The sequence below is a fragment of the Malaclemys terrapin genome, chromosome 3, assembly GCF_027887155.1.
Source record: "Malaclemys terrapin pileata isolate rMalTer1 chromosome 3, rMalTer1.hap1, whole genome shotgun sequence".
NCBI classification, from domain to species: Eukaryota; Metazoa; Chordata; order Testudines; family Emydidae; genus Malaclemys; species Malaclemys terrapin.
The window spans coordinates 131,994,482-132,010,467 of NC_071507.1; the positions used below are offsets into that span (position 1 = coordinate 131,994,482).

A 15,986-nucleotide genomic window follows, 5' to 3' on the forward strand; every position below is an offset into this window, starting at 1 on the left:
TGTGGCTTAATATTCAGTGCCTGTAAAATCCTTAATACATATTAATAATCTCCACTGGCATAAAAAAAAGAGTTAAAAAAACTACCTAGTCTTGTGTGGCTCATTTAGCACTAGATAGATAGATAGATAGATAGATAGATAGATAGATTAAATAACCAGATATGAATATTCAACAAAGGATACAGAATTTGATATTTTTCAAATTAAATATTAATGTATCTGATAAAAGCAGAAGAGGTGAAGCTCTGTCAGCAGAGTTTTATAGAATTTCTATCTCTGTCAAAAATTTTGTATAATATTAGACTGATGGCATAAAGTAAGGACTCCTGATTTCCAACCAATGTGACAATTGTGGGGTTTTCAACTTTTTTTTCAACAAATTGAAACATTCAAACTATTATAATACAATAAATATTAAAAATCAATAATAGTAGGAGTGAAAGACAACAGGGTTGTTTTTTGTTTTGTTTTATTTATTTATTTATTTATTTTTAACAGGAAAACATCTGTTTGGTTATCTATCATTTAAAATTAGGCCTTTTTAAAAATTGAGTATAATTATAATTAGTTATATCACCCTCTTTCACAGCAAAACTTGGGGCGCAGGAACCAGATGAATAAAAACTCTGTGAGATTCCCCCTGTAATTTCCTGCAATATCTTCTATTTATGGCTCACCCCTACAGGGGAAGTAGCAGAACTGACTTCAGTGGGACCAGGATTTCACTTCTGGTTTCTACTCTGTGTTGATCCACTTTCAGGCTCAGTGCTGAGCACTGGTTCCATGGTTAACATAGCTCTCCCTGAAAGTGCACTAGAGCTATGATACTAGGACCTTCTCTACCATTGTCTGTCCCTGGAACCTCTAATGAAGGGGATTACACTATGCAGATGGTTGGAGAGGGAGGGAAACAGAAGAGGTAACACAGCCAGGGGGCGTATTATCTTTTTGATGGAGTTCCTACTCGATGTCCTGGGAAAGAACAATACATGCTCCTACCCTTGACCTGCCTCACAACATGTGGAACTTCAGAGACGAGGAATTTCTTCTGAAATATCTCTGGCAGAAGGAAATGGTGCCATGGGGGTGGCTGACACCATCTTTTGCCTGTTCACCTAGATGTGACAATTGCTCAATACTGTTGTTGGGGAAAAGCCACAGTATGTTAAATGTTTCCTATTGGATTAGTGAAGAGACATCTCTCATAAAAGCTCTATACTTTGGATGGGTACCTTATAACAATAAAGCCTGAGCTGATCTCACTCACATCAATGTAAGTCAGGTGTAAGTCAATTTATGCTAATGGAGTAACACTGATCTAAAATTGGGGTAAGATAATCAGTTCCACAGTTTCCATAGACTTCTAGCAAAACGTCTGAATGAGTAATTACAGTGTATGGAGTTTAAATACACTTCTTATTATAAAAACCTTTATGATGTAATTAACTTTAATGGTACCTTTAAATATTACATATTTTTAAAAACATCTCTAAATACCACTATTGTTAATTTTAGACCACCATCAGTATGTGTGGCTCTGGACAAGAACATAATATATGGATAATATTTTTATAAACATAAGGAAAAATCACATAGGCCCCACTGAAGTTAATGGCAAGACGCCCAAGGACTTCAATGGGGGCCAAGATATCATTCATAATATTTCTTTTTTACAAAATAAATGATGTTATCCTACATGCCAGATTAATGAATACCTACTATTAAACTATAAATGATTATATTCGAAAACATTACTATGCATATGCAAATATACAAAGCCATTTCGAACAAGGAATCAAACTTCCTCCTTAACATTCCCTATTGGGCAATCCCACATGCTATATATTCTGTGGGCTCTGCATAAATATGCGTGTGTATCTCTTCAGTATGCATCGTGTGCTGCTTATACATTTGAAAACGTGGGTGTTAATTTCAGCCTCACTTTGCCCATCTTTCAGATAGGTATAATAATAATTACTACACAAGGACAGTGTGAACAATAAATAATGTTTATAAAACACATGGAGATCATTGGAGGAAAGGCACTTCCTGTGCAAAGTATTAACATATCCTAGGAATGCTATTATTGGATTTATCCAATGATTTCCAATAATCAGAAATCTATAGGGCAAGAGATTTCTAAAATAGGCCCAAACACTTTCTTATTTAGGGATATGTTAACTTGACTTGAGAAAACAAAGTATTTTTTTTATTATAAAGGAGAAATTTTGGTGTTAAATTACATAATCCGTTTTAAAGAAATCCATTGTAACACCAGACAAATATTTCTCTGTACTATGACAAAATGGCTCTGGAATTAGCATAATCTAGAATATCTCCCCCTTTAAATGAAAGTAAGTAAAGAACATAGTTCAAAAGATACAAAAAGAAGCAAAAATAACAGTCACTTTTTAGATATTAGGTTGCAAGTAAATATAAATATAGTATTTTGTTTGAGGTAAAATTAGTATGGCTGTCCAGTACTAAGTCACATTTTTAGTCTATCAATTGTGAATGCAACTATTGATCTATGGGCAATAATTAAAATGAAATTTGGTCCCATGACTTTAGAACAACGGAGTGACTGGATTGCAGGTTGCAATTCTAAGAGTTTTGTAATTAGACAGGCATGCACAAACTAATCTATAAATTGGTATTCATACCGTCATAAATCCATCCAGCAAACCTGAATCAGGTTTAGGAGGCGCTTGCAATCGTTCCATGGACCACTTTTCAATGATGGAGGCCACCTGGCTGTTCTCTGTGTTTAAGATTCTGAATCCAGTCATGTTAACACCACTATACCGGTAAGGTTCCACATCAAGAGCAAAAAGGTCCTGAAAGAGATGTTTGTCACATAAGTGCTTTATATATGTCATTTCTTAATTCAGGATTTAACCACCTCCATGGAGATAAGCACTGTAATGTGCCATGATCTTATACACACATAACTCCAACTGATGCTAGTGGGAGTTCCCTCTATGTACAGAGGAAAGAACATATCCCACAGTCATAAACAAATCACATTAGGAAAAAATTAAGCCCAGCAGCTGAAATTTCTAGTTACAAATACTCCATAAAACGTAATCAAACTTGAATATTATTTGCTAATTTAATAATCCTTTTTTCTATAGTTCAGATACTGAATTTACATGACAAAATAAAATAAAATGACAGATTCCCTGCACTTTCCTCAGACTATTTCTCTCTGCTAAGCGTTATCCACTCTTCCAGTTTTTATCTTGCTCTATCTGTAACATTATTTTACCTTAATGAGCTGCAGAACACTTTGTAGAGAATTAGTCTCCATTGTCTCAAAAACAGAATAAATGTTAAAAGCTCATTATTAAATTAAGACATTTTCAGTTGGATGTTGTAGAAAAATGCATATCCCCAAGTAACTTTTTGCATATTCTGTCTTTTATACATCTTTCATACCGATCTATCACTGAATACAATATTTTCCTGTTCTGCAGAACACATAAATATCTTTAATTAATCTGAGCTATTCATTTCTCTATAGTATTACAACATTTTAATTAAGATATTTTCTAAAAGAAAAAAAAGTCATATCTTTAGGGGGAAAAATAAGGTTAAAAAAAAAGAAAAATAATTAAAAATTTCAGATGGACCCACTGTGATCCTCCAGTGCAGACCTCAGTACCACTAGGGTGTCCAGAGATCTTCGCTAGGGAATCCTGATGCAGAATTGGGACTTAAATATAAAGTTCATGAAAAATATAACTTTTATGACTCAGTAAGCAGAGTCAACAGGCAGAAAGTGCTTCAGTACTACATAGCAGGTTTCGCCAAGACTGTTCTTTTTTCTGATTTCCTTAGTAATGTGTTTAGCGAAGGTGATACAGACCCTTATTTAGCAGTCCTGCGCCATATTATGTTTTGACAAACACTGCATCCTCCATACATTTCAACCTACAGTGTTTGTCCTTCATTGCCCATTTAATGTATTCTAGTTTTCTCTGAAATTATAATGTTAGGGCTGATATTTATCAGAATGCATTCATTTAACCACTGAAGAGACAGGAGAGCAATAACCAGGAAAGCAGTATATGATGAATTGCTCATTGTTAACATTAGAACTCACACCTAATCTCAAAGATTTCCAGATTCCAATTAGGGCTTATGGTATTATTTTTCATATACAATGTACAGGATATGTACAGTACTTAATTTGTGCCAAGGCTTACCTGAGCTGAGCCATAGCATCTCTTGGTTTGGCAGTTCATAGCCCCAGCACCTGTGGGCTTGCTGCATCAGTTATGAATAGAAAAAAATTGCTTGAGGTTCAGCACCTAATTGCTTGAGCCCCAGAACCTCTTTCATCACAAATTAAGTGCTGGATATGTAGGAATTCAGAGTGTGCCTGCAGTTTGACATCTATTTATAAATTTCCATACTTTTGTCCTTATTCTAAAGACGTTGTACATTTTAACAGAATAGCTAAAAGTAACGAGAACTATGTTGCAGTAATGCTGTACACTTACAGGATTTCTTTCCCTTCAAATTTCAGATGCTTTCAAACATCTGCACAAAAATCCCCCGACCTCATAACGAATTATTTAATCCAAACACATTCATGTTTATACAAAAGTATAATAAATATACACAACAGCTCAGTGTATTAATGAGCTAGTGCATTAGGCCCCTGAATCAATCACTGGAGAATACAGTTCTGAAGACTGCTTTAAATGCTGTGATTGGAAAATTTATTTGACAGGACTTTCACTGTGTCGTGTAAGAAGCAATTAATAAATCAAAGCAGCTGAAACTCTGTTGCAAGTTACAGAGCTCTATTGCAGCTTCAAAATCCATCATCTGCTGGCGTATGCCAAATTATCCTTTGCTCTCACTGATTCAAGCTGGTCCTTCACTAATCTAAAGAAACTAGTGTTCCAAGAAGCAAATGGAAATATTTAATTTCAGCAAAATCCTGATTTTAAAATTTAGTAAAAAGTCCATTCTAAAATATAAAGCAAAGAACCAACTACAATGAGATAGAAAGCTCAAGTCACTCAAACCAGCAATTCTCACCAATGAAACAAATGAAAATACAATATACAAAATTAAAACTGAGAAGTCTGGACTCATTTGGTCAGTCTGAGAGCTCTGACAAGGTGAATTATAAACTGTGTGCAATTCCAGCATCTCTGAGTTCCACAAAGGCCCTAAGCATTCTATCATTTACTTTTCCAAAGAAAAGTTATGGTTATGCAAGATCTTCTCTGCTTTTAGTAACCTAATGATGTTCATCTTTAAGAGTTATTTCATTAAAGGGCAGTACTCAGACTGTTCCAGTGCTGCTGTTTTCCATGTTTTGCAATCTCTATACTGTGATTCAGTGATGACTGTTCATTGAGTCCACATACAGGTCTCATTTCAGCCAGGTACTTGAGAACATGCCTCACTTTAAACACATTACGTAGACCCACTGAAGTGGGAACACCTGCATGCTTAAAATGACACACACACACTCAAGAACCTTGCTGAACTGAGGACTAACTGTGCCCATTTGAGCCATAATAGGAGTAAAATAAAAGAATGTATATAATTTGAATTTTCCTAATGTTTTCCCATTTCTCAGGGTGGAATTTTAAAAACTTCTAAATTCTTCCCTGATAGCCTTCTCATATATAGCTCGGAAGTAATGCAAAAACACATTGCTTGAGAGTAGAGCAGAGTGAATTGTGAAAAAAATTGTCACACGGATATTTGTTTAAATTTGAAAGCATATTTAGATTCAGCTTTTCCAGTTCTTGAGTTTAGCACCGAATTTTCAGCATGAATGCTCCAATATTCATCAAAGTTGATTTTTGTGTTGCATATTTAATTCCAGAACTCTCCATTCCTGCTGAGTTAGCATTTACATAAAGGAAAAGAAACAATGCCACACAGGAAATTTTAAATTGTGGGTTGCAATTATTCACAATGAATTATTTAGGACTCATCTGTGGACCAAGAATTGTTTGCTGAAGGAATTAATAACTCACATGGAATAATGAATATATTTGAGAATTTTACAACATGTTCATGGAAAAAACAGTAAGGAGAAAAAGGACAAGACTCATAGAACAATTATTAATTGTGGATTGATTATGCTCTCAGCTCTACACAAAAATTAACATCTCTAATGCTACAAAATAATTTTCTCAGGTCTATCAGTTATCAGTGTACAGTGTTGAACATTAATTAATATATCCTCATGAGTTTTCATTGGACATAACAAAAATTGATCGAGAAAACATCCCATACTCATATACCATTCCTGAGAGACCTCTTTCACATTGTCAAGTAATGTAATTAAGATGGCTAAGGCCTTTGTTCGATGTCATTAGCATGTTTTTTTTATAAGCTACTTACCAATGTGGTAAAGATATAATGATAGTATTCTGTCATCATTCCCATAGCTAAAGCCTAAAAAAAATAAACAAAAGATTAATATTTCCGAGGTCACAGAACATTTTTTATTGCACCTTTACAACAAATTAAAAAGCAAAAGTGGAACACTATTGGGAACAGACTATAAGGTAGGAATTGTACTAAAATTAGGTCAAGCAAATCATTTCTTAATAGTTAGAACAGATTACTGACTATTAAAGGAATTTATGAACCAGATCTTCTGATAGAAAGATTATTACTATAATGTTTAGAGCTGTAATTGTGAAAGAGGCTTATAGTTTTACATATTAATGGGAGCATTAACTTGCCACACAAAATCTGAACTAAGAATATTTTACTTCATTGTATTTATAATGTCTCCACTAAATAATAACCTAATGAGAAACACAATTCTACTTTGATTAACAATATTACTCAATTAAAAACTAGAGTTAGCAAAATAAGTAGGATGTTGATTGATACACAGACAGATAGATCAACAGATCCAACTTTGGGCACTTTTACCATATTTCTTTAGCATTAATGGAGCACATCAAATATTGGTACCGTTGCTCAAAAAGTACAGAAAACTAACAAGTATGTCTTCCTTCCTTCCTAAAAGCGCAACACCGAATAATTTCAGCTCAGTTGTGTATTTTCAATTTCTTATATATTTTTGTTAGCAAAATAAGGGCAAGAATTCTTAAATACAGTTTTAAAGCAGTGGGTTGGGGCTCTCTCCTCATTCTAATTCATTATTCTTCTATCTTAAAGGGCAGTTCCAATCCGAAAAGCACTCTGCACAACAGCCTCCTTTGTATATTAAGATTTATATCCAATCATTTTAGTAACTAAAAGTTTTAGTTACTTTTTTAACACTAAAAAGATAACATAACTATGGGAGAAGAATTTGGATTCTGTTTCTTTTTGTTCGAACCCACTGATGGCAAGAGGACTACACAGGAGTCACGGTGAACAGAATTTGGAAACAATTAAATTTGTAGATATATAAGTGAGATCCTAGTTTGTCCTCCAGAAGCTTTGCTGCTTGTGACACTGCATGAGAAGGCAAGACACAACAAGACTGTAGTTATGGGGGTGGGAAAGGTAGGAGTCTACAAGTTTGAACGGGGATTCAGTATCCTGGGAAATTGTGATATATCAGATGTTATTTCCTGGATTTTAGACAAGAAATTTAGGCCAAAAAATAAACTAAATACACAAAAGGTTGTCTACCCACAATTTATTTAAAATTCAAGTATAATTCACCAGTGGCAAGTTATATTGTGTTAAAATACCAAAAGCCCTGGGCTCCAAAAATATGCATATCATTCCCATCAACAACACACTCACACAAACACTGAAACTAAAACCGTGTCAGCACTGATTTATATGTTTTGGTAATGGTTCATTTTTTTAAACATAAAGCCAGGTTGCCTTCTTTCCTGTATGTAATATAAAGCCATTAGATGCCCACAATCAGGTCTTGCAGTTTTCAAATTCCTCATAGAAAAGTGTCCTACACATCATGTTTTATATTTTGCCATGTTGTCTCTCTCTCACTCTTTTTTTTTTTTTTAATCTTCTTTCTTCACTTCACTATCTTCTGTCTCTGGCCCCCATGTCTTCCAGGTACGGAGGACATGGGGGAAGGGAGACACTAACTCTCTCCCTTCCCAGTTTTCTGTCTTCCTTACTTTTCCTCCTATGAGTGCACTTCTTTCTCCCCTCATCTTCCACAAGCCCTCACTCAGAGTTTTCTTTCCTCACCGCCTCCATGCTACACTATTTCCGCTGGCTCTCTTGTTTATTCTCCTCCATTCTGTTCACTCCATCTCTACATTGTCTTCCTGCTCCTACTCCTTTCTCTGTATTCCAATTTCTTTCACAGTTTCCTTCACCTTTTTCATTCCTTTTCACCAGGTTGGGGCTTCCATATGCCTCTTTGTATTTATTTCTCATTCTCTAGCCCCATGGTCCTTTCATTTATTTTCCTATCCATCCTCTTCCCCACCTCCACTCTCAATCCCTTCACTGTCCAAATCCGTCCACAGTTCTTTTCTTGGCCTTAGTATAAACTCCCTACCTCCCCAGACTTTTGAATCCATTATATAGCCCAAACAATTGACCTCTCTTTCAACCTCTCCTCCCAAGGGAAAAAATGAACCTATGTTCACAAGGTGCTAGAACTAGGAGTACAAGGGGTGCTGCAGCACCCCCTGGCTTGAAGTGGTTTCCATTATATACAGGGTGTATTGTTTGATCCAATGGCTCTCTGCACCCCCACTATACAAATTGTTCCAGCACCCCTGCCACATCCAGTTTATATGCAGGCTCTAATGTCTCTGCCCCACAAAGGCTTAAGCTTAGGACCAATCTCCTTTCTCCCCAATGCCAGGCAATGTGGTTGTGTGTTGGGAGGGAAGAAGGTGCTACCTGCCCAAGTGCAGGCAGAATCAATAGAAATCCTATTTATTCCCTGTTGCAGGGTGCCTGAGGTGCTCATTTCCCAGCAGGGGAGCAGCCAGAACTACTCTCTCTTCTATCCCCCTGCATCAGCCAATGGGACCACTTCTGAGCAGCTGCTGAGAAGAACTTCCTGCTCACAGAGAGGATGTGGCTTCTGAGGGCTCTGGGAGCTACAGGGGAGACAATAAGAAGAGATGGTCTCCCCTACCACCTTCTTGCCTGCCACTGGCCTGAAAACCCACCTTGAATGTCACAGTGGAAAATGATATTGCTTGGCTGGCATTTAGCAAGAGCATCTTTTAAAAAACATGTATGTGTGTATGTGTGTTTACATGTAACCAGAACGTATTTGGCAAGGAGTCACCGAGAGACAGTAAACATGCAAACCCACAATGCCATTTTTACAGAGTCAATTTTCAGAGCAGAGCCTAACTCTTGGCAAAATACTAAGGTCAGCTGTTTAAAGGACCAGCAGTGCACGAAATTAATGGTTTTAGCTGCCTTTCTCCCTAATTGTCAAAAGTGAGGGGAATGAAAAACTCTAAAAAGTAGCAAACTTTTAAATGTAAACCTGAATTCTTATAAAATAATTCCTACTGCATATTCTGAGCAGAGTCACACTCTCAGTAGCTTGCTTACACTGTTTAAATTTGGTTAAAATAGTTTGGAATGGGAATCTTATGTTTGATAAATCCTCTCCTCTAATAAGTTAGTGAGAAGACAGGGGATAGAATGAAGATACACCTCATAAAATGTACAGGCCAGATTTTTTTGTTTTCTTTTTTGTTTTGTTTCATTTTTTTCCCCTATTCCCCTCTAGCACACATATATTTTTGCTGATACAGGATACTGTGAAAAGTCCAGTTTGCTTTTCACGTAGGAACTATCAGGAGCATCATCAATAATGCAATTTGATGGATTTATTGTTAAAGTTATTGGCTTTCAACTAGCATTAATATATATTTCCCACTTAAATCTTTGTGGTCTGTGAATAATTAAACATGATTTTAGCTAGACCGCCAATATGAGAGTGGCTTGCACATAGAAGAAAATAAGGGCAAAAGTGTTTCTTTCAATAGTAGAACAAAGTGCCACATTACTGAGAATCATAAAAGGCATTTGAATGAAGTCAGAATAAAGAAAGATCTGTATGTGCATGCGTTTTTCTAGCATATAGTATCGATTCATTAACATGCTATACCACATTTCCGTAAAATATGAGATACGGTAGTTATAATTAGCTGATGACAAAAACCTACCCTAGATTAATTTTTATTTTCTCTCCAGACAAATGCATATATTTTTATTAGAGGAGGGTGGGAAATAGTTTTTGTATCCCACAGGCATTTTCAAGGTTTCAATTTTTTTTCCATTCCCAAATTGTGACAAAAAGTCAAAAACTGAAAATTTTCATGAACCAATAATCCAAAAATAATTGTGGGTCAGGTCAACTGAAACCTTTCATATGGATAATTACAAAATATTTCATTTCTATTCTGACATTTTATTTTATTTTTAGTGTGTGTGTGTGTGTGTGTTAACTATAATTCTGAAAAGTCATTTTAAACCAAAACTCAAAACCTGTCATTTTAAAAGTGTCAAAATGGGACATTTCAACAAATTAAAAACTATTTTTCCAATATTTTTCAGATGAGAAGATACTTCTAAACTGACCCTTTACCCTTGTATGTCGAGTTTGACAAATTGGCATTTTTCGACACACAAATATTATGTAGGGAAATTCCTAACCAGTTCTACATTTTATTAACGTAGATGAGGTAAAAATAAATTTGAATTAAAGTTGCTATTGAAAACTGTGAATTAATAGTGTAAGATTTTTCTTTTTGTTTCAGCTGTTTTTTTCCAATTCCAGTTTTTAACTTCAAGCTCATTAATATGATCAAATTATAAGCACTACCTCATTTTCTTGCTAAGTGGTGAAACCTCACCACTGGGTACAGCTAAGGAGTGCCTGTGTGGATTGGGAATCCTCATTCACCAAAACTATAGAGCAGCAATGGAGCTACTCAGAGACCACTACTGCAACCTCAGTGCTGCATCATCTTAGATAGGGAAGGAGGATAACTAGTACCCACTTCCCTGGCCCTCTCCCTAAAGAAGTTGGAGGATCCCAGTGGAGTACAACTGTGTAGCATACAGCTGGTGCAGAAAGTTTGGGCAAGCTCTTGTGAATTCTGCCATATGCTCCTTGCCTTCCCACCTGCACACAATGGAAATGCAGCAGTTTGACTATGTTCAGAGTCCTCTGCACTCATGGCAGAAAGGCAGAGAGAATTTGGCCCCTAAGAAAATACCCAAGGGAACTGACAGTATGAGTAATTTTCTCAGCGGAACATTTTTAGTGTGCTCATCTGGTAAGGAAAAGAGAGATTTAATTTACAAACATACTCAAGTGGTTTGTCAAATCAATGCAAGGTTGAGTTTTCTATTATTGAAACACACTATTGGAATCCTATTCATTTGATTATGGAATATACTAAAATTAGAAGTCTAAATCAAAATTGTTCATTGTGCAGAATAACACTAAACAAACATTCTAAATTAGCTTTCTGTTCAGAGTGCCAGTCTATGAGTGTAGAACCAACAGGACATTCATCATTATAAGATAATATAAAAGATTCTTCCAGGTAACATTTGCCTCCAGAGACTTGTAAATAAAGCTCTTGCTCCATCCCAACCAAATAAAAGAAAAGTGCCTATCATTATAATCTCAGATAACATTAGTTCAGGAGGACTTGGTTGATTTTCCAGTAGAAAGAGCTCAGTAAAATTGACACACAATTTTAAAATCAGTTGAGACTACGTGTTCCTATGATTTATTAGGAAATATACTAGGCCATCTGAAGTGATGTAGTGATTACCTGTTTTAAAATGCCTGCTGCCATTTCATGACTGCAGTCAAAGATCACATGGAACTCCTTGCCTCTTTTCATCTCCTTTAGTAAAGGCTTAGCATCCTTTGTGTCAGCTGGTAACTGACGGATTTTTAGTCTCAAGTTGTACCGCGATGGAGCCTTAATGAGCTCTTGTAATCGAATGAGGCCTTAAAGAAAATATGAAAGAGACAGGAAAGGAAAATTATTGAAACTAAAATGAAATGAACCTGGCAAGAGAAAATCGCTTATTACAAAATATTTGCAATTTCCTGATTTTTTCCTCCTTCTTATGTGTACACTACAGTGTGCATAAATTTGTGCTTAAAGAAATGTCTGGGCTCCCATTGCTTTCTTGTCACAATTCTTTTTTCTTCATTAATATTAATAGACAGTAAGCAGCCTGAGTTAGGATTACCTTCAGGAATGAAGACAAATCTTCCTTTTGCATTTTCTCGAAACTATGATATTCCTCTCTAAAGAATATATATAATTATTCTAATTCAATTAAAGCAATATCCCAGACTAATAGTTTGTAATCAGACTACTCATTCTCATGACTAATCTATCAGGTTTATATACACAGTTGTAGTTCATTACAGCACCATGGAACATTTTCACATAATCCACACCAGGCTACTAACAGATTTAATTTCTCTTTCTTAATTATACAATTGACAAGCAGCTTCAAAAGCACAGCAAAAAGGGGGTAGAATAAACAGTAGGCTCGTGCCACTTCATTCCTCTTTAACATACTCCAAAACATTTTGAATTACTTATTCTCCTCCCCCCCCTCTTCCCCCCCCCCCCCCCCCCCGGGGAGTTACATACGTGGAAATTTCTCAAAAATATTTTAGTTGAAATCAATGTGACAGTGCAGAGTTGGTTTACAGATCATTGGTCTGTGACCAATACTAAACCTCATGTTGTTTAACTCTATTGAAAATGACAGCGTAAAAGCAGCTCTTCCCTAAAGTAACAGTTCATTTCAGTGTTAGCAAGAAAGATGTATTCTTATGGGTAAACTTTCTCCCTGGCATGTGGAGAATTGGGTGTGCATAACTCACTGGCAGTAATGGCTGTTATATGCCATCAGTACTTCATATGTGATGCTTGGGACCAATTTTCCACCTACGGAAGTCAATGAAAGTTCTGTCTTTGACTTCAGCTGGAGCAGGATCAGGCCCTAAAAGATACCTCCAATACCTGAAATTACCTACTTCCTTTCAAGATAGATCTATTAATGAGGAAGATTTATTATTATTCATGAAATGATGTTAGCGGTCATGCATTATGATCATGTGTAGCTTAACACAGAACAAAAATATGAAAATTCACCTTAAAATTCTATGTAGATATTATGCAATATCAGAAGCTATTTTTACATTCATTTGACCTATGGAAAACTTTACAAAATGTTGTCCCTTGCCTATACTTAGTGTGTTTTGATTGAATACTTCATGCAACTAAGTGTTAAGGAACAGTGTCAGAGGCAAAATACCATGTACTTTATTCCTTTTAATTTCTAAAACACAATTATTTTATCTGAAAAACAATTTAACTTAGCATGAAACTGTATTATATTCTGAGTAAACCACTGGACAAAATTAAAGCTTTAACATGGGCTTAAAACATACCTCTTTTCATCATACTTAATTCTTTATTGCACTTTTTAAGTATATATAAATAATACCCAGACCTCTGGTTCTTTGATCTTCATCCAAATAAATAACTGTCCTCCCAGAGAGACCCATGCATGTCTGCATGTAAATATCACCTTCTCCATGCAGGAGATAGAATCAGTCACCTCTGTGGCACCATTTTCTCTTTTTCGGACACTGTAGAGAAATCTACATGGGGGCAGAGCCACACTGGGGATGTTGCAGGCCATGGCCCAGGAGTAAGGCCACATCATTCTCCTGACACCACTGCACAGATTACATGGAATAGGAAATACTGCCTAGTACTGCTGCTACCTTCTCCATTAACCTTTCTGTGTTGGGACAACCCTTACAAGGAGTTCAGAAGGACAACTGCTGCAGGTGCAGAGGCCTTGGAAGCATGGTTCCACTGATGCCATGATGCCAGGCTGCAGGCTAGGATAAGCTCCCAAGACCCCAAACCCAATACAGGGCCACAAGGACTCTACAAAACTGTCCCTTTAACAACATATCCTTAGTAAGCAACTTAAAAAAAAAAAAAACAATTAGAAACCTTTTTCCTGCTAACAGAACTCTAAATCATCTCTGATTTTAAAAATTCACCTTGCCAAGTCCAAAATATGGTTTAATTGGTTGTTCTACTTTGAAAAGGAAAGTAAACAAACTAAAATATTAAACATTGAAAGTGTTATTTTTCTGGGCTCAGTAATGACTTTTCTTAATTTTTTTTTTTTTTTTTTTTTACAAACTATCGCATTCCACATCCTTGGATACATATTTACACACTCAAATCAGCATTGCTGTATAAATTACATTGCATTGGTTTAGAAAATAGCCTGAGGCATGCTGGATGGCTCAGGAAACATCATGAGACATAGAACCTTTTACATTTAGGTTTCTGGCTTGAATATGATCCAAAACAGTAGTTATGTGAATGCCTTAATATATGACCACTGATTAGTTGCCTCTGTGCAATGTATTTGTGATCACAGTCAACTTCCGAGTGGACAGACTTCCAGCTCACAGAAACACCATTACATGCATTAGCACTCTTTCTGCAGAGATGCCATGTGCTGAATAGACAGGGAGACTGAACCACTACTCATAGTCCCTGCAGGTTAAGACACAGGGTAAGGATAGATGTGCTATACCTGATATGGAGGTAAATAGCAGGTGTCAGGCCACAGGGTTGTAAAACCAGCACTTTTTACAATTAAAATTTAAGAAACAACTTGGCTAAATACTTATTTACCTGACACGCTGTAATGACACTTAGAGCAAATGAATTAAATTATTTCTTTGTTGCATAAGTGGGTGTAACACAGCCACTTACTTAATGGCCTTGAATAAAGGAATAAGTTAGTTTAAAAACATATTTATTTTTTATTTAAATTTATAAATATCTCCTATGCAGTAAGCAGGGGTTTTTTTCCCCTCTTCTTTGGATCCACTTCTGCTTGCCAATACACACTTTCAGTACCCAATCAGGAAAACCAGACTGGACCTGCTACAGCATCCAAGTTATCATCTATTTGTGGTAATGGATAAGAATCCTTTAATGTGACTTTATTTAGTTTTGCATAAACCACATAAAATCTGGTGCTGCCATCTTTTTTCTTAACCAGAATGATGGTTGAGGCCAAGAACTGCTTGAAGCTTTAATTATGCCTTCCTCAATTATGCTTTCCTCAATGGCCTGTAAGGCCTCTCCCCTTTTTGCTACTGGTAACCAGCGAAGTGGCTATTTTAATAGGCTGGCTTCCCCCAGTATCAGTCTTGTGCTGGACCAATGCATACAACCTATGTCTTTGTTGGATTGGGAGAACCTAACCAAACAGTCTAACCTGACTTAACCAAAAAGTCTCTTAGGGTATGTCTCTGGGCCCCTGCACTTTGCTGCCCAGCTCTATTCCTGGCCAGCTCTATCTAAGAGTATTCCAACGTTGGGGTTCCAAGTTTGTGAGATTCTATGGATCCATGAAACTGACACCACACCTGTGCACCTGCAATCAGATGGGATGGTGCTAAGATTCAACAGGCCTTTGATTCAACAGGGGGTTCAGCTGGCTACATTTGTATCCCGTTCCTTTTGATAGTTTATAGTAGAGCTGTCAAAGAAAGCAAAAGTGTAACCCAGTACTCCTAATGTTTAGGCATAAGCTAAGGATCCCAGCAAACATTGTGTATAGTGTTCCTGAAGAGGAACAAAGATTTGAGTCATTTGGACTATGCAGAAACCATCTAATCCAAAACTGAAAAAAGCGCATACCTTCCCTAGAGAAAATCTGAGGATAGTCTCTGGCAAAATGAAGCCTCTATGACATAGGTCATACGGGGAAACTTTTAAAAGAGGGGAGCTGGTCTGCTTCCACAATACTAGGAGAAAGAAGAGTAGAGAAGCTAGATAAAATCTAGGGAAGGACACTATACGGTACCAACCCAATTAGATGTACTGGATATAGTTGGGAGTTATCCATCTGCAGAGATATCCGGGGACAGGATTTTAGCATAGTTGCCCAATAACTGATAATACAGCTTTGGCAACTGAGGCTGGAATGGTTCTGAC

At 36.4% G+C, this 15,986-nt stretch overlaps 1 protein-coding gene across 4 annotated transcripts in view; it reads right to left on the reverse strand.

Annotated features, from left to right (window-relative positions):
• The window catches only part of GRIK2 (glutamate ionotropic receptor kainate type subunit 2), a 584,433-nt gene that overhangs the window by 361,209 nt on the left and 207,238 nt on the right, over positions 1-15,986 (reverse strand). For all 4 annotated transcript variants that reach the window (XM_054023645.1, XM_054023644.1, XM_054023647.1 and 1 more), the window contains exons 5-7: positions 11,748-11,929; positions 6,379-6,432; positions 2,664-2,837 (exon numbers count right to left, since the gene is read on the reverse strand). In XM_054023645.1, the coding sequence (XP_053879620.1) occupies positions 2,664-2,837; positions 6,379-6,432; positions 11,748-11,929 (410 nt within the window). The remainder of the gene's footprint in view (positions 1-2,663; positions 2,838-6,378; positions 6,433-11,747; positions 11,930-15,986) is intronic.